This window comes from Cupressus sempervirens, chromosome 11 (genome assembly GCF_028749045.1).
Source record: "Cupressus sempervirens isolate cs-2001-9-10 chromosome 11, ASM2874904v1, whole genome shotgun sequence".
NCBI classification, from domain to species: Eukaryota; Viridiplantae; Streptophyta; class Pinopsida; order Cupressales; family Cupressaceae; genus Cupressus; species Cupressus sempervirens.
The window spans coordinates 356,826,209-356,846,451 of NC_143128.1; the positions used below are offsets into that span (position 1 = coordinate 356,826,209).

Here is a 20,243-nt window from a genome sequence, read left to right on the forward strand (position 1 = left end):
AGGTTTTTGATGACACACTAATTTTTGTGGGAGAAAAATAATTCAATCAAATCAATTTTAAAAAAATAGAAAAAATAAATTTAGAATATACACTTAAAATCCTAAAATAGTCTAATTTACTTATCTTCAAATTCCTAACTGTTAAATGACAATTTGCATCCGAAAGTGAAAGTTTTCTTGAAAATTCACAATTCAGTGTCAATATAGGCAAAAAAGTGTAACCCATTATTGTGGGTACACTCAATCTACTTCTACTTATACTTTAGTTGTATAAGGAGTAATCTATTCAATCAATTGTGCTCTTTGGTGGTAAGATGGTGCCAAATTCTTCAAAATCTTCCACACAATTTCATCTTCTGTCTTAGTTCTACCACAACATCTTATTCCTATAACAATCTCAGGCATCCTATCAAAATATCCTCTTATAGTTTCATCTTCCTACAATTTAGCATCTTGAAACATACATATCTAACTTTGTAATATAGCCTTGTTATCATGTGCATTACCTTTAGATATACTATGTAGAGCAAGCCAAATTTCACGTGCAAGTCTAAAGATTTTACCTCTCCATATTCAGTTTTAGGAAGGTCTATCAATAATGCTTCTCTAGCAAGCATAATTCGCATGGATAGATCCTTTTCACTTTGTTTACAATATTCAAGCTTGTCTTCATCCACCATAGTCTTTCTTTTCATACTAGCCAACCATAATTCTAGACCGATGCATAATAGGTGTATCTTCATCTTTTCCTTCTAGCTATCATGATTAATTCCATCAAACTTTGGACTTCCTTTCTTGAAATAAGCCATGAATCTCCTCAAGCTAATAAAATTTTACTTCAAGGACCTGAAAGGGGGTGAATTGGTTATACATTTAAAACATCTCCCAATATCTTTATTACTTATGAAACATGTAAATAATAAATGCAACAATCATAGAAAGATAACCATGCACAACAACACCAGATATGTTCACTAGGGAAACCCTTGATCAGAGGGAAAACCCTAGTGGGAATGATGCACACAAGATGATGTACTAATATAAAAGTTCCTTGTGAAAGGATAGACCTTGTTAGGAGTCAATAAACTGCAATTAGTACATAGTCTCTATTAGGATATTTTTAATTCCTTTATGAGATTCCAACCCTGTTAGGAGTTGAAATGAGGACAACTGAACTCATTGTCCAAATAGCCTCAAAATAGTCTTCATTAGACAATCTTCTGGATAAGCATATCCAAGATCTGAATTGACTAAACAACAACTCCTTTGAAGCTCACAATAAGTCCTCAACATTAATCTCTACTATGCTCATAGCCAAATTCACATTCAAGTTCGCATAAACAATAACCATCCACACTGGATACTAATCAACAAGGAAATGACCTTTCATTTATACCAAGCCCTAATACAAAAAACAATGAGTCGACCTTGAGGCTTTTCCAATTTACAAACAATAATATAGGACATTATTAATATTTTACAATAGACATTACATATAATTAAACTCTTCCTTCAAAGATATTTGCAATAGTCGGTTCACATGGAGCATCTTCTAAACTATCTTCGCCAAACCTCACAAAATGAACACCTGTTTTTGCCATCTAGAACATAGCATCCTGAACATGTCTCTGACCATCCTCCAAGTTTGCTTAACCAAATTCCATCTTTGCTAAAAGATATAATCAATTTATCATTACCCACTTTTTAGAAACTCTCTCTAAAAGCCGCCTCCAAAAATCATCACATTACTTTGTCATATCATCATATTTTTGTATGTGCTCATAACTATAGCATCTCTACATATCACTAAATATACTCCTGATCTCACATAACCCAACTTGTTGACCATTGACAATGCCAAATACATCTACCTCTTGTCATGAATGCAACACATAAGCACTGCACATCATGTCTCCAACAATGCTAGCATACTCCCCCACGAGAATATCATCACCATTCATGTTAACTCCAAATCCACAACAACAACCCCAAATAGATACATCATGACATGTACACATATAAGAGGGTTGATCAAATGTATAACAATATAGAACAATGTGTCATGAAGCATCACATGTCATAAATCTTCATCAAAAGTTACTACTCGCCACCTTGATTGTTAGAACATGAATGCCAATATAGGATCAACCTTAAGACAAGTTCATCTAGAAACATTAGAGCAAGATGCAAAGCTAGACATAGGATCTCCATGAGTCCTAGACCACAACACAAGGATCACATAAGAAAACAAGCGAACCAGAATGATCACAACCTAAACTAACATGAAAACTATTCAAATGTACAATAAATAAATAAATCAAAATGATATATTAGACTAGGTGATGCAAGATTGCCAATGACCCAAGGATGCTCCCACATTAGATTTATATCGTATTTGTGATAACGACTAGTTTTAGAGTTTTGAGAAGAGTTTAAGTTTACGTCATGGCTCTAGAGTAATGATTGGGTTTAGAGGTTGAGTTATGATATTGTTTAAGCTAAATGTTTAATATTTTGGCTAGGGTTACAATTATAGTTACAATTAGGGTTAGGGTTATCAATAGGGTTTATTATAAGAATTATGGTTAGGGTAAGGGGTTACACCATGGTTACTACTATGGTTGGGCTTAATCTTTACTTTATGGTTAGAGTCAGGGTCTTTTATTACTATTTGATTCAGGATAACGATTTAGGTTTATGTCATGATTAGAGTTAGGGTTGTGCTTAAAATTAGAGTACAAACTCATATATGATTATTGTGATTATGATTTAATATTTTTGATAAAGTTTAAGGCAAAGATTTATAATAATAGAGCATAATTAAATAGTTTCCAACTAACCTTATTAGTTGCACAAATAATACAAAATAATAGACCATTCTCCCTCCCCCGAGTTCACCTTCAATTTCTCTATACCCATATTACATATATTCATTCACAATATCACCAATAGACTCTATTTTATTCTCTAAATTCACCTAAAATATTTGTGTAGGGGAGATAACCTAGTAGTCACCTACGCTAATTTCATGCACCTACAGTTCCTAATTTGTATGTCGAAATTTGGTGATTTTTCAATGAACCTTCTTAAGTGAGTGAAGATCTCAAAGCTAACCTTTTGACTTTCCGCATTTATGAAACTTTCTATAGAACTTGTAGAGTGCGAGGTGGTCTAAAAGTGTTATTTAAAAACATTCGTCTATTATGTTCACCTTCCAATGGTGGCTTACTAAAAAAATTGTACTTTTTGCATAAATTGACCAATCAACAACCAAGAAAGTTAAAAAATATCAACTATTTGTACAAGTGTGATCGACTATAAGTAGTATGCTATCATTTTGTGAAACTTCTTATTAGCAGTAATTGAATTTTTTTTTTTTTTTTTTTTTTTTTTTTTTTTTTTTGTAGAGTGCGAGGTGGTCTAAAAGTGTTATTTAAAAACATTCGTCTATTATGTTCACCTTCCAATGGTGGCTTACTAAAAAAATTGTACTTTTTGCATAAATTGACCAATCAACAACCAAGAAAGTTAAAAAATATCAACTATTTGTACAAGTGTGATCGACTATAAGTAGTATGCTATCATTTTGTGAAACTTCTTATTAGCAGTAATTGATATTTTTTATTTTTTATTTTTTTTAAATTTTTTTATTTTTTTTTTATTTTTGGGTCTTTTTGACATAGAAGTCATTCTAACATTTTGCAACTGGTCGTTTCCCAATTTCGTATTTTACTCCATCGCAATTTCTAGAGTTCTCAATGCGATCAAAATCTCCTTGGAGGTAACTGTCTAGAGAGGGACCCAAAAGCTTAAGACACACTGTATACCAAATTTTGTGTCCCTTACACTTTGACTCCACAAGTTCCAAATTTATATTGTCCTACTCATGAGGCTCCAAAATTCTCCAACTCTTCTCTTCATAATCACGAGTATCCGGGCCAGAGATCAATTCATGGTTTAATACTCCTAATTTGGGAACGCATAACCAGGCTCTTTTCAGTGGACATGCAAAACAACAGCCTAGTGCTGTGCTCATTACACACGTGGACGCTATTGTATGAGCTTATCATTAAAACCTCAAGTTCTTATTTGCCTGTCCATTAAGGCAAAATTAACGCTCCTGCAACTGTTGTCGTTGCAGAGATCTATCACCATACATACATATCACGTGATGACAACCGTGAAAGCAGGGCCTATTCAAGTTAAACAGAGCAGGGTTTTAGAGGTGGGTTTTCTGGATTTTTATGTGTTACGGCTTTCCTTGTTTCCCACCAGCCAATGCATTTGCTGAAATGGTGTAATCACATAGAGTAAATGCAGATTTTCGGAGGCAGATCACAATTTCTTAATGTCGATTTCTTTCTTCTAAGGTTTTGGAGTACCCATTAAGCATTTTGTCTCCACGGGCTTGCCTTTTTCTCTGGTTAATAAGGCGGACAATCTTTGAGTAGATTGAGTGAAGTAGTCAACTGGGTCGTCTATTTTTGGGTTATTATATTCAAGCATTATTTTTTTATGATTGCCATTGTTCGTTTGTATAACAATTGGCCTGACCTTCTGGGCCCTTCTGGGTACTTTTTAAAATCAAATTTCAAACATATCTCACTATGCTCTATATTAAATAAGGTGCGGAAGTTCTATTATCCTGGCTCAGAGTGTGAGCTATGCGGATTTATTTTATTGAAGTTTCGGTCTGTGGGTCATGCTCCAGAGTCTCCAATGCACACTTTATTACTAACAAATTCCACTTAGAAGAGATCCGAGGAAGGCAGATCCTAGATGCCCTGTGCTCTGTTTTCTGTTGTTTTGCTGGAATAAGAGTTCAATGGGAGTCGGATCCATAGGTAGAGATCGTTTCTTTCCACAGGTTGTTGCATTTGAAAGCTTGCTGGCATCATAGGATCAATTTTAAACCTGTATAGCTTGGCACGTTTGAGATAGCGAAGGAACATTTGGAGAGCGGGAGTTTTGATCGGAAGGTGGTGAAAATCGGAGGGTGCTTGGGAGCCAGAATATTGGTGTCTGGATCACTCCTAAAAGTCGCACTTTGAAGCTATTTTCAATGAAGAAAGGAAAACTGGAAGTTAATGGGGGAGGTCGGTTCAGATGCATACATATTCTACTGGGGTTTGCTGGCATGTATATGCTGTTTCTGTCTTTGGAATTTACCGAGCTATTTAGACCCAGTTCCTTTATCAGTCGAAACGAGGGTACGAAGAGTCTCGACGACTTAATCAGAGAGGGTTTTGGAGATTGGGAGAGTGAATTGGGGGAGCATGACAAGGTTTTATTCAAGTCGGTCTACGAAGACACGTTCCATAAAAGCGTAGATGACAGCCAAAATGCTCCTCAAAGACCTAAGAAGGAGTCATTCAGGGTATTACAAGGTACAGGACTGGAGAGTAAGAATGTCACTAAAACTGAATATGGTCGAATATCTGGTGCCATTCTGGACCAAATGAATAAAACAAAAGGCATGTCTGAACTACAACGAGTGGCAAATGATGCTTGGGTCATTGGATTGAAGGCGTGGAAAGAAGCAGAGGCAACTGTTTTGCAAGGAAATCAAAGCATTGGGGACAAGGTAGGTGAATTAGTAGAAGTCTGTCCCCAATCAATATCATTATCTGGCGACGAAGTTGAAAAGTCTTTACGCCTCATGTTTCTTCCCTGTGGATTGACATTGGGTTCTTCCATAACATTGATAGCAAAACCTCGCCCTGCTCACAATGACAACTTATTATCCACAGTTGTCTCACAGTTCATGCTTGAATTGCAAGGTCTCAAGACAGTTGATGGTGAGGAACCGCCCAGAATTCTGCATTTCAATCCCAGGCTGAAAGGTGACTGGAGTGGTAGGCCTGTTATAGAGCAGAATACGTGCTATAGGATGCAATGGGGAACAGCTCAAAGGTGTGAGGGCTGGCGATCAAGGGATGAAGAGGATGCTGGTAAACATCCTTTTTCATTAATAAAATGTAATTTGAAGTACTACACAAGATATAAAGCTAACTTTGTAGCAATCTTGAAAGTTAAGGGGATTCTAAGAAAAAAATTTGTGTATGAAAAATGTTTTCTTGGATCTTGATATGCAGAATTTCCCTCAAATTGGAGTAAATGATCTTTTACATGTCAAAAGATCTAATGATACTGTCTTTTCTTTGCTCTGGTTATTGTGCATTTTATCTCCCTTAAAACGTTGAAAAGAAAGGTCAAGAGTACGACCGTCTTTATTTCTGTTAGAGGTGAATTTAGGTCATCAGCAGCCGTAGGTGGAAGGCAAATATATTGTATGCACAAAAATATCATGGAAGTTTCAGCATAATATGACAATCACAAGAAACCTTATCGGTCTTTCAAAATGGTATGCATCATGATTAGTGAATTCATAATGTAGTGGTAACCAAAATAAGGATTTGGATCTTGTCTGTGTGATTATTTATATCCGCACAGAATACAAAGTGACTACCTTTTGGTATTTGTCAAGTTACATATTGCTCCTCTGATTTGGATGCATCTCTATTGAATTGTTTGAAGACCCTTTACATATTTAGTAGCTGAACGATTGCCATTTTCTGGTTTTTGACAGTTGATGGATATGTCAAATGTGAAAAATGGATACGAGATGATGATGAAGGTCCAAAAGAATCAAAGACTACATGGTGGTTGAATCGGTTTATTGGCCGTGAAATGAAGCCTGCAATGGATTGGCCATTCCCTTTTGTAGAAAACCACCTGTTTGTACTCACCTTAAGAGCAGGATTAGAAGGTTATCATATGAATGTGGATGGCAGGCATGTCACTTCATTCCCATATCGAACTGTGAGTTGCTGCAACTTTTCCTTTTTCTCTTGTTATACATTATTTAAGCCATTAAAACATCATGTCTCCAGAGGTTTAAGTCACCTGGCATCTTCTAAACATTAATTCATATTTCGCACAGATCTGAACTGGAAAAACAATATTTTTAGCAGAGGATTGAGCCCTTATCATAATCACGAATCTAGTTTGTGAGTCCAGGAATTGTCACCTTAATTTTAAAAGAAAGGAGTGACAATGTTTTAGTGCACACTACAGATTCATTATATACCAGCTTGAGACTTATTAATCTGCTGGGATATATCTTCTTCACAATTTTTACTTATTGTATTTTATGGCATTTTCCAAAGCATTTGTCTTCAAACATTGATTTTGTTTCGGGGACAGGGATTTGTTCTTGAAGATGCAACTGGCCTGTCAATAAATGGTGACATCGACATTCATTCAGTTTTTGCTACATCTTTACCTACATCTCATCAAAGCTTATCAAATCAAAGAAACTCGAATATGTCAAAGCTATTGAAAGCCCCTCCTTTCCCTGAAGGTCCTGTAGATCTTTTCATTGGAATACTTTCTGCGAGCAATCACTTCACAGAGCGCATGGCTGTGAGGAAAACGTGGATGCGGTCAGAGCTTATCAGATCATCAAAAGTGGTGGCTCGCTTTTTTGTTGCAGTGGTAAATACAAATTCTTGCCTTGGTTTTTATGTTTCACTTCCAAATTATGTTTTAATCTGGACAACAATGGGCTGTGAAAATGTTAAGTTCTATCCTTTTAGTCAATTAGATGTATTTAATTTTGACTTTGGTATAAGGCCATTTTAAATGCCAGGAAGAGATGCTTTGCTAAGTGCAATAAATATTGCTTTGTTACAATTAATTTTCTTCAAAACTTTATTTTGAACTTGGTACCAGCAGGCTTTGAAATTAGCAAGTTCTATTTATAATTATTCCATTTATTGTGTTAAATGTCAACTTTCATGTATACGGCCTTTTTAAGGACTTTGAAAAAATGTTTAATTCAATTATCGGATGCCTTGGACTGCTTGTCCACATAACTTGTATTGTTATTAGTCTGTTGCTTTTGAATGCAATTTTAGACATGCATTGTCAAACAGCTCACTGGTCACAAATATGCAGACAATAAGCTTAGTGATGCTTCTGTGTAAATATTATTAATACACAGTTGTGATAGACCTTTTCAGTAAAATGAATATTCTTGATTCATATAAGAAGACTTTGGTGGAGGACAAGTGGCAACCAATTCGTTCTTCACTTGTGTGGATATGATTTGGATTTCATGAATTTATCATTTAAGATGGAATGTGAAGATTCTTGGATGAATTTTGAAGCACACTATGGGGAAGATGGATGCCAGCTTTAAGCAATCCACTGCTTTCCATCTGTAAACAAACAACCAAACTGGAGTAATGAATAAAACAGTGTTGCAGCTTGTGAGAGGATATAATATGAAGTTCCAAAGGCCTGCCCTCAGACTTTAGGACACATTCAACATTCCTACAGTGGGTGGTGCACACTTCAGCCCAAACATCTCTATTTGAGTTGCATTTTGGATATCTATCACACACAATTTGATATTGTTTGTGGAGAACAAGGAGCATCAGTATAAGATTGGGGACATGATTTGTGTAATGCTCCTTTTTTCAAAATTAAGCCAAGTTGAAACCCAAAATGGCCATCTTACATATTCTACGGGTTTTGGGAATTTTGTACGAAGGAAATGGGATTAAAATTATAATTAAGAGGGCCTCAAGTAAAGATGTAAAATAAGGTTTCTTATGATTAAAGTTTATTTTAAATTAATATTCTCAAATATTAATCAAAGGTCATGATGATGAAGGAAATTTGAAGAGTTCTCTTTTGGAGGAAAGCTGTATTAAAAGGCCAAGCAAGGAGGAGGCATATTAATAAACCATTTCATTTGCTGATTGCTATTCCTTCTTTGAGCATTAGACTGCGGCTAAATTAATCAGAGGATGAAACCCTTCAATGCCTGGAATTGGAGGACAAAATCCCACAATCCGTTGGAGTGGTTGCACATAGAAATCACCAGTATGTAAATTTACTTAATTTTTGGTCTGTATCAAGGTGGCTTGCTAGCACCATTGATATTTGACTTGGAAGTATTTGGGGTCAGTGCCTGCTGTTTTTGATCTCTCACCTAGGTCAATCTGGATTTAGATTCTCATTGTCTTCTCTTTAAGGGTTGATATTGCTTAATCTGTCAATAATCAGTGTGAAATCTTAGCCATAGGTCTGGTTCTGTATGCATAGTTCATCTGTATACATTTACAGACTCTAAGTGGCAAGGATCATTGCACAATCATTGGTCAAACCAGGGCAGGTCCTCGACAAATCTGATATTGTTCCTTACAGTGCTGTATTGTCACGTAGGTTGGCTGATCAGCAAAAATTCATTGAAATTAAGAAATTATTGTTTCTGTGGGCTGTGTATTGCCATTATTGATAATTACAGAAGTTTACTTATATCATTGCAGCAGTTTTGTTTCATTAATATGATAGATTCCTGAAGTTCTATCAGTGCATAAGGATTTATTAGATCTCATATGCATGATTGTGCGGCTTGCTGCCAATACTACATTTGAAATCAAATCTGATCATGACGTTATTTTAATTTCTAAGATTAATTGGGGAAATTCAGAGTTCAATTTTAATTAGATTAGGCAGATCAAAATATTCTATTGCAGGATATTACAGGTAAGGGCATATATTTCTATACGTAACATGCCAACACCATAATCTACTGAAGTGGGGGGGCCACCCTGATCTATATCCTCCTGCCATACTCATAAATTTCTGGGGTAGGGGCCCACCCCGACCAAATGGCAGTCGGGAGGTTTAGTTTATTGGCGCGGGCACACCCTCGCATAAGAGTTGTGGTCCAATGGGTCTGTAAGTAGCTGAGGTAGGTTAGACCAGGATTCCCTCTAGTAAGGTGTCATCAATAGAAGGAATTAGTTTTCGACAGTCCATTGAATTAGATGCAATTTTTCTGGATTAAATTGTATTTATTTATTTGCTCTACATTTTGAATCACCAGTGATTCATCATCAGGAGAAAAAGCATGCCACAAGCAACATAGGAAGGAGCCTTACTGTAACTTTTATGCATGGTTTTCCTTTGTTTGAGCAAAGCTAGTCTCTATGGTGAAGCAAGTTGAAGTCATTGGTGATAATATTGCAAGGTATGAAAATGTGTCCAAGCTTTTGCGCTCCCACATAAAGTTGTAGCTGTTAGGGATTGTGAAGAATTTATGCCTCTTTAATCATCCATGTTGAGTAAGAAGAGGAAGATCAAGTATTGACTTCACTTATAGTCTTTACATGAGATGCACAAGTAGAATTAGAAGACGTTGCTCTGCAAAATAATTTTAGATGAACAAAAAGTGGAGAGCAAGAGCATTATCTGGTTAGCCTTAAGGGGTGGCTACCAAGCAAGGCCATGTTGTATCCAAGGGAGAGATAAGTTTCTTGTTTCCTTATCCACTTCAACAATTAGACTATTGTGACACCAAAATCTTCCAATGGGAAGTTATGGTTCAGAATAGACAAAATAGATTCATTGAATGGTTCTATAATAAAAAATGGGACTCCAAGCACCAAACAAACAACTCAAAATATCAATGCAATGTGGCAAGACACAACAAAAGTCATGGAAAACTATCCATCTGAACTCCATCCTGTATCAACACTCTTGAGGAAATAGGTTGTCTGCAGATTCCCAGGAAGCTGTGCAAACTCCTGCATGCTGGAAAAAAGTGAACAGGACAGTGGCTGAAAATCTAATGCCACAATAGCATTTCATGGCAAATATTTTTTCAGCAGGGATACCTGGGCATAAATTAACTCAACCTCTACTGGACAAATAACTTGTACATGGTGGTAGTTTGTTACTTTTGGTATTTATGTGCAGGGTTTAGTAATATTGGAAGTTGTTTTATTGAACAGGTTAAAGGGTGTTGGATTGGTGAAGGAATCGTGTTCAGTGTGTCCGAATGATCTTTTGGTTTATTAAACTGCAATATCTATGTAATTTGAATTGTAGTCAGTGGTTGGTTGAAGGAAATGCAAGGCACAATCTATCCTTTGATGTAGTTATACATAATTAAGTTTCTTATACTTGTGCTGATATTTGTGTATTCATGATTATTGTAGCTGTTTTCGTTCTGTTTATGTCAATCTTCTATTTCTGTGGCGGTGCAGCTAGAATCACAGATAATTGGAGCATGATTTAAGTTTTTTTAAAATTCACGTAAAGGTGGTAGTCTGTATGTTAAGATCCTTTTTGTTGAGTTGTGTAATGATTGTTACAGATATGAACTAATACAATATTCTTCATTTTCAAGATAAACCATGAAGTAGAATGCTTAACACGTCTTCCATGTAATGGTGAGCTTTTGACTCTTTCTTTAGTGCTGCCATTTCAAGAATTAGGACAAGAAGTTATATGACATTTTGAGGATGATAGATTTTATGTTTGTAATCAAATTGAGCAATTATGAAAAATTCTGACCTTCGTTATTCTTGATCCGCGTGATAATGAATTCCTCATCATCTGAATTTTGCTGATTCAAGGAACAGAGTGAGGAGTTTAGAATGGTAAATTTAATGTTTATCATCAAGCTTATTGATAATAAAATGTCTTGTGCTGTAACAACCATTAATTTCACCTTTAAATTTTTGCCAGATAGGACAAGTGTTTTCCAGAATGACATTGTTTTTTTACCAGGTTTGGTTTGGAAAATATTATACATCAATAATATAAGTATGATTATAAATTAAATACATATTTCTTTAATAATAAATAGTAAATACTAATATTAGAATTGGAGAACATCAATAAAGTGCGAAAATCATGCGAAAACATGATATCTGACCCATTTTGATGCGAATTGTTAGCAGACACTAGCAAAATAATCTGACATACAACAAGGCTCAAATTAATCCAAGAAAATCAGGTTTCAAGTTAGGGGAGTGAAAAGAGAAGGAAATATAATCTTGATGTTTGCATACATGCGCATAATCAGAGCATACGTGCAGAATAGATTCTTTTGCATATGCTTAACCTAGACGTTGACCTAAAAGCAAAGACCAAGTTGAAGGAAAAAGATTCCGAACAGCACAAAAATGGTGCAAATCCAGCAACCGCGAGTTTTGATATGGGGACCTTTACTCCCGAAGAATCAAAATTGGAGTTACTACTAATGAACAGGCAAAAAAGCACATCAATTAGTAAAATGCGAATTTCTCAGCAAACAAGGCAGTTGCTTCTGTAAAAAATATTAAGAGGCAGCCAATATTTCATAGCGAACTCCCTCTGCTATTTGATAGCGAACTCTTCTCATAGAAGCAGTGATTCTTTCATATAAGGTAGCGAAATTCTCTTAAAAAGGAAGTGATTTGTCATAAAGGAAAGTGAGATATCCAAACGAGAGTAAATTTGAAAGGGCAGTAATTTTGAAGAAGATTTCTCCCCAAAAAATCTCAAGTAAAAGGGGGTCAGAAAATAAAATCTGGGTCTCCATACACAACTTTAACACACGATCTACATCTATTATGTTATGTGTTGCATAGCATTGGAATCAAACAGATCAGGCACTTAAAAAACCCACATTTGAACTGAATTAAAAAAGATTCTCAATTAACACAATCAGGGAGTTGGCAATGGTTTTTGTACTTAGCAATTTGGCAGAATACCCATACAGATCCAAGAAATTCTCCAGATCCATCCATACAGGTAACTGCGATTTTCTCTTGCATCAGGCATCAATAAATTTCTCGGAATGGTGGCAGATCAGGTGATATAAAACTCAACTCTTCTTCTCAGTACAAATACTTTTTTGAAAGCAAATATTTATTTCTACATCTAGTTAGTTATTTTAAGTTATCACTTGCAAATAATATAAGTTTTGAATATAAAGTTACCAATAAACAAATAGTTGATTAAGTATACCTAGGGTAAAAATCACTTTGAAATTAGTGAATTTCTACAGCCCCCCAGATTCAAAATCTTTAGAAAATCATTCTAGGCGAGTTCCTATCAATCATTAGTAAATCCAATCAAATCAAAACATAAGGAAATTTTTCAATTCGATTTTTAGGTTTTTTAAATATAATAAGATCAGTCTCAAAATAAAATACTGGATTGTTAATAAAAATAAGCAAAACGAATCATGTAAACTTAGTGTATTGTTCAATCTATGTGAACCAGGCGGCTAGTGCAAAATATGACAAACAATGTTTTATCTTTTTGCGCACAAAATATGCCATCCCCTTTTATTGCAAATCGATTCCAGACTTGGTTCCTTAGAATTTGTTTGAACAAGCGAAGAATGAATCTGACGAGGAGGGTTGGATTACTGCAAAACCTAAACAATCCATATGACGAAAGCAGCATTCAATCCCCGCCAAAACTTGAATTCTTTCCCACCCTTAACGTAAGAACTCACATAGGTCTAAATCACCCTCTACCAGAAGACCAAAATCAACTCTTCCTAGACATCGTTTGGATTCGAATCCATTCATTCCTTTGAGAGAACCTGTTCTGAGTTCGTCCTTGCCTAAATTCAAATTAGATCTCAGAGTAGAATTGTCGAAGAAGGAAACCCCAGAAAACCAATGGGAAAAGGTCAGCCCTAGACTAGTATAGACTAACAAGGAGGAATTTTTCATTCTAGATCTTCAAGTTTATAAGTGGAATATACCCAATGACAATGCCAGAAGCATGGAGTCTTTGCTAGATGGACATGAACATGAACAAAGCTAGAATCTATTGTGAGATGGCTAAACGAATCTTATGGTAAGAAATTAGAAGTAACTATCTTGGAAAATGATTTTCTTTATATGGATTGCTGCAACTCCAGTTTGAAAAAAGAATTTTTATTTAAAAATGCCCTAAATTTAAAAGCTAAATCTTTTACAATCCTTGACTACCAACCTTTCTTTAACCCAAACAACCCAAGCTTCTTCATAATAAATCATGTTGTTAGTATGCCTAATCTCCCTATTGAACTTCTAACAAAAGAGACTCTTAAATGATAGGTAACAAGTTAGGAAATATGTAGGTTTTGTAGGATCAGAATTGAGGTTCTCCAGTCCAATTACCATAGTTAGTATAGATGCCAACATCTGTAAACCTAAGCCTTTAAAGATATGCATCAAGGGAAGGTCACCCATGATAGAATCAAGATTTGTAGAAGGATCTTTCGTAGAGGACTTTGCATCAACTTCTTTGATTCTGAATCAAAGCCCTTCTTTTCCATATCCTCCATTGCACATAGATTATCCTTGGAAAAGAGAGGCTTTGACATTGTGGAAACCCTAGTAGGGAATGATTTGGAAGAAGGGGAAATAAGTGAAGGTGTGCCCTCACTCCCCTCGGTTGTAGTAGGAACTATTATCTTTGTAGATCGGGTAGGGGAGGCCTTAGGATTCATCATGAATTCCCTCCTTTTAGCCCAACCAAAGTCAAAAATAGTTGTAGAGAAGACTAAGGGTGAGGAAAGTTCCGAACCAATTCTTAGTACAAATACGGGGGTAGAAACAATTGAGGCAGGTGGTAGGGACTCAAAAAGGGATAAGCCTTAGAATAACATAGTAATAATACTTAATGAGGAAGAAAGAGACTTTAGAAATGAAACAAGTCAAAGGAGAGAGGAAAAGGATTATGGAGGAGGGGACCACTTGGATAATGACATGATATTCAAGAGGAAACATTATGTCCATCAAGCCCTTTAAATGAGGAACTTGATAGCCAAGGTAGCGTAGAGGAAGAGGTTAAGATCATTTTTGAGCATTTATTCGAGTTTGTAGTTAATGAACTAATGAATGAATTCGTGGATGAAATTTGTGATGAGGAAGAACTACTAGGACATAAGGAATTGCTCATCAAGGAAATTCTAAAAGGTGATGATCCGATAGAGAAAGTGGAAGTGGAACAACTTCTAGTAGAACTAGAAGATCAAGAATTAAATGATTGGGAATAGATGGGGACAACCATGACTTAACCAAGTAAGAAGAGCCTTGATTGTGCAAAAGCAACTAAAAAGAGAGGAAGAAAATCCTTACAAGAACTAAGAATGAGGGATGGATGTGCTCATGGTCAAACTAAATTAACTGACATCTTTAATGCAGGGAAGGTGAAGATTCTTCCTAAGTTGCCATGAATGTCCTAACTTGGAATGTTAGGGGTTTAAACACCCCTAACAAGCAACGGTTCTTAAAACACTGCAGATGAAAAACAAAAGCATAACTCATTTTATTACAAGAAACAAAGGTAGATAAGAATGATCTAGAGGGTTTTAAAAAGAAGATGAGATTTAGGGAGATATGGGGATCTCCAGCTAGGGGAGCCTCAAGACATTTAGCTTTCGGATGGGACTCAAGGTTTCTGACTATAATATCTTTAGAAGATCATGGAAATTGGAGTTGTGGCTTAGTAAGAAGCTCCCAAATGAAGTTGAGCTTTAGGATTTTTACTATGTATGGCCCTGTGCAAAATATGGAGGAAATCAAAGTCTGGAAATAGATTGAAGAAAAAATAATTGTTTATAAAGGAGAGATTTCAATACTATAAACAAGGCATCAGAAAAGTGGGGTGGAACTCAAAAACTCCCTAAAGTAGTAGTAGATTTTAATGAATGGATTAACATAAATGGACTAATAGATATTGCCACTTCAATAGATAGCTACACTTGGAATAATAGGGGAAAAAGATTCAACGTTATTGCAGAGAAATTGGATAGATTTCTCTTAAATGGGGATATGGCAGAACTACCCTTTACTTTGGAATCATAAGTGAAACCCATCTCAGGTTCAAATTACTACTTAGTTAAATTATGCATCATAAAGGATAAAAAACAGGACAATTGTCCTTTCAAATTTGAATAAATGTGGTTGAAGGACGAGGGCTTTCTAAAGATGATAGAAAAATGGTGGAATGAAATTGTGTTATTTGGGTCTAAACTTTACCAAGTGGCTAGCAAACTAAAAATTATTAAGCAAAGACTTAAGGTATGGAATTATGAACACTTTGGGAATATCTTTGAAAACAAGGAAGAATTGGAGAGTCTAAACAAGGAGGTTATAGAGAAAGGGATGGATTTAGCCTTATATGAAAGAGAGAAGTGCCTAATGATCAATCATGAAGACATCTTACCAAAGAGGAATTGTTTTGGAGACAAAAAACAAGAGAAACATGGCTAGATGCAGTGGATAGAAACACAAAATTCTTTCACAATAGTACGAAACAATGTAGAATAGCCAATAGAATCACTTCCATTCAAAATAAGGATGGGGAAAAATTGGAGGATCTAGATGACATTGCAAAACAAGCAATAAAAAATACTTTGAAGAAATCTTCAATCATAATGGTAACCAGAACCTAGAAGCACAAGAAAGAGTCATTAAGAACATCCCAATGCTTATATCCAAAGAACAAAATAAAACATTGTTGTGAAAATTTACCTTTGAGGAAGTAAGAATTGCCCTCAAGCAAATGCATCCAAATAAATCTCTAGGAGCGGATGGGTTTCTGGCATGTTTCTTTCAAAAATGTTGGGACTTCATAAGGATAGATGTAACAAACAGTTTTTCATATTGAAAACAAAGACAGTTTAAACAAATATTTTTTAACATTTATTGAATAGATAATTGAAATCCTTTTCATATGACATAAATTGTTTTAACAAATAATTGAAATAACCATATCCATATCAATGATCATCTGAAAATAATTATTTTAGTGATTAATTGAAAATAACTGTATCCATGATCATCTGAAATAGCTAGATTAACAATTAACTGAACATGATCAATTGAAATAACTATATTAACGATCAACTGAAAATAACTGTATTTATGATCAACTGAAATAACTAGATTAACGATTAACTGAACATGATCAATTGAAATAACTATATTTATGATCAATTGAAATAACTAGATTAATGATCAATTGAAAATAACTGTATCTCAGATTAACTATCCTTTCTACATACAAGTATGTAAATGCTTATCAAGAAAAGAAGGAAAGAAACATACAAATATCAACCGGAGGGTCTTTAGCTAGTTGTGCAAGCCTTGGCTTTGGTGAGAGGAGAAGCATTGACATAGGCTTAACCTCCCAACCATAGACCATACTTATCCCCACACAATCTATTGAATTAGAAAGGCCCTTTCTACCTCAGGATCGGACTTGGGATGTTCTTAGTCTAGCCACCTGAGCATCCTGGTGTTTAGAATGTCCGCACAGTTATGAAACATATATGTTTGCATAACTGGCACCCCTGACATCAAGTTTTCAAAAGATGACAAACATGCCTTTAAACTATCTTGGCCAAGGATTTTTGATGGGTCCAAAGACCCGATCACCACCGCTCGACTTGACAACATGAACATCTATAGGGACGAGCATGAGCTATTAAGTATGTTTAATTAATTTATTATTCATACTTGATTTCTCTTCTGCTTTCTTGTAGATTCATTCCACCTCTTCACCTTACTTGGCTATAAAGTCGGTGAGTCCCAGGTGAGAGGAGAAGCATTGACATAGGCTTAACTTCCCAACCTTTGACCATAGTTATCCCCACACAATCTATTGAATTAAAAAGTCCCTCCCTACCTCGGGATCGGGCTTGGGATGTTTTTAGTCTAGCCGCCTGAGCATCTTGGTGTTTAGAATGTCTGTACAGTTATGAAACGAACATGTTTGCATAACTATCACCACTAACATCAAGTGATCATTAGATGACAAACATGCCTTTAAACTACCTTGGCCAAGGATTTTTGATGGGTCCAACGACCCAATCACCATCGCTCGACTTGACAACATGAACATCTATAGGGACGAGCATGAGCTATTAAGTATGTTTAATTAATTTATTATTCACACCTGATTTCTCTTTTGCTTTCTTGCAAATTCATTCCACCGCTTCACCTTACTTGGCTATATAGCCGGTGAGTCCGGAATTTTTGAGCAATCTGCTCTATGCATAAATTCTAGAAGGATTTCACTGCTTAGAAATCATGAACTGTGACCTGAAAGATTATGTTCTTGAGACTAATTGAAAATATTATTGAATTATGTTTTCTGTACAACATATTTCATTGCATTTGGAAAACTCTCCCATAAGAGATACTATTTGACTTTTTCTATGATGATTCTGGATATTATGAAAGTTATGAAGAAAAATCAATAACAATGGAATATTCAGCAAAGCTTATAACTTATTCATGGAAAGGAAAGAAATCTCTAAGCCTAGCTGGCTGCTATGGAAAAACGATTTTAAACATTGGAATATCACAATCTGGAATGATTAACACATGACCTGATATAAATTTGGAATTGTTTGAAGTTTGCAAATCGATTTGAAAATCAGCGTCCCTCCAATTGCTTGAAGACGTTACCACAGTGTTTAGGAACTTATATGATCAGCAAGAAACACTAGTACGACAGGGAGTACAAAATGATGCTGCTTTGAATAAGGTTTTAAAAAGAGTATTGCAGGTATCTACTAGGTTTAAATGCAAAGACTTGACTAGGAATAAAACCGCATAAGCAAGGAAGTAAATGTGATGATCAAAGAGACGAGAATGAGTACTTTCTTATGTCTTTCGTCTCACCCGACTCAAGATATAAAAAGGTCTTAAAGACTCTTTGGCTTCTATAACTTAAAAGATTATTTGTCAATTAAAGATGCCAAATGTTCAATTGGTTTCAATCAGAAAGAAAAAAATAAAAAAAATAAAAGGGATGGAAGAAAAGTTGGAAAGTTATAATTTGATTATTGTTATAATTTATATTTACATACGTTCATGTAAATATATTAGTGTGGTGACATCATTTTATTATATTATTATAATATAATGGTGCCATTTCATTTTTATATCTATATGTACGTATATACATATATATTATAATAATACGGTGAAAGATCATTAAAAATCCTTTGATGTACGTTTTATATTTAATTAGATTATTTTATGTTTGTCAGATTATTTATTTAATAGCTCATGCGGGTCCCACAGATGTATCGTGTGTTCAAGTCATTAGGTCCTTACCAAAGGAGTTTAAGCTCATACGTGTCAATCCTGTTGAGTGGACTAAGAAAGCATTCCATTCTGATGATCCCATTTAGCAATGTTTCCCCCCCTTCATCTTCTACTGCAATCACCCATGAAAACACTTCCAACATAATAACAATTCCATAATAATTTTCATATAAACATTTAAAAGACTTTAAATTATAACCATAATTCCCAAAATCAAGCAATTGTTAAACATCAAATAACAGTTAATGGTTAACAATCATCTTCATTAATAGTTAATACAACAGATATAAATAACTACCTACTTCACATGATCATGAAAGAAAAATCCGTTAAATCCAATGGTTATGAGCAAGTTTAAAATTAGGTCAAAAATTTGGGATGTAACAAAAGAGGTATCTGAGGCTTTAGAAGGAGTACGAAATTTTGGAAAACTCCTCAGGGAGGTGAATAATACCTTTGTCGCCCTTATTGCCAAAAAGGAGAAGTTAGAGACATTTAATGATTATCGTCCCATAGCACTTTGCAATACTCTATAAATTATTTACTAAGACTATGACAATGAGAATCGAAAAACTTCTCCCAAACTCGATTAGCGAGGAACGAACAAGGTTTGTATAGGGCAGATCTATCTTCCACAGTGTAATTCTTGCCCAAGGGGCCACTCATATCATTGATAACAATAAAGAGCCTAGTATGTTAATTAAGCTAGATATTAAAAAGGCATAAGATAGAGTGGATTGGGGCTTTTTGAGGAAATGCCTCGAAGCCTTCGGGTTTGCTAAACAATGGGTGAATTTGATCTTCAAATGCGTATCCTCCCCTAAGTTATCAATATTGGCAAATGGATCACTCAAAAGTTTTTTTGGAATTAGTAGGGGTCTTAGAGAAGGGTATCTGACCAAGTTACCGATTTAGATGTGGATTCCGAAGCGGATACGAGATGCGGGAATTTTTTTTGGGGGGGATGCGGATATATATATATATATATATATGTGCAAAGGAGATAAGTAATTTCAAATATATATGTGCAAAGAAATGAGATAAGTAATTTCAGTCGTGTATTCTTACCGTCAAGATCAAAAGATGATCTACAATGTTTCTTTCAAGTATTTTGTTTAGAGGCAAAACCCCTAGAAAGTTATTTGTACAAGGTACATAATCTATAATCTGTTTATTTGTTTCAGATTAAAAATCCTGCCCTATAATTTGAAGAGAGATTTTTCTCTCACCATTTGTCACAAAAATGACAACTTAAAATGCTCTCAAACTTGAAAAGGTTTGCAAAATGCATTTCCATATAAGCTCAACTAGACAACAGCCCAAAAGAAACCC

General features: G+C 35.1%; 1 protein-coding gene across 1 annotated transcript in view; it reads left to right on the forward strand.

Moving 5' to 3' along the window:
- Positions 1 to 3,878: 3,878 nt before the first annotated feature.
- The window catches only part of LOC149529548 (hydroxyproline O-galactosyltransferase GALT2-like), a 44,305-nt gene continuing 27,940 nt past the window's right edge, over positions 3,879 to 20,243 (forward strand). Inside the window, exons 1-3 of the mRNA XM_089811641.1 lie at positions 3,879 to 5,951; positions 6,590 to 6,822; positions 7,207 to 7,497. Of these exons, the coding sequence (XP_089667767.1) occupies positions 5,063 to 5,951; positions 6,590 to 6,822; positions 7,207 to 7,497 (1,413 nt within the window). The 5' untranslated portion in view covers positions 3,879 to 5,062. The remainder of the gene's footprint in view (positions 5,952 to 6,589; positions 6,823 to 7,206; positions 7,498 to 20,243) is intronic.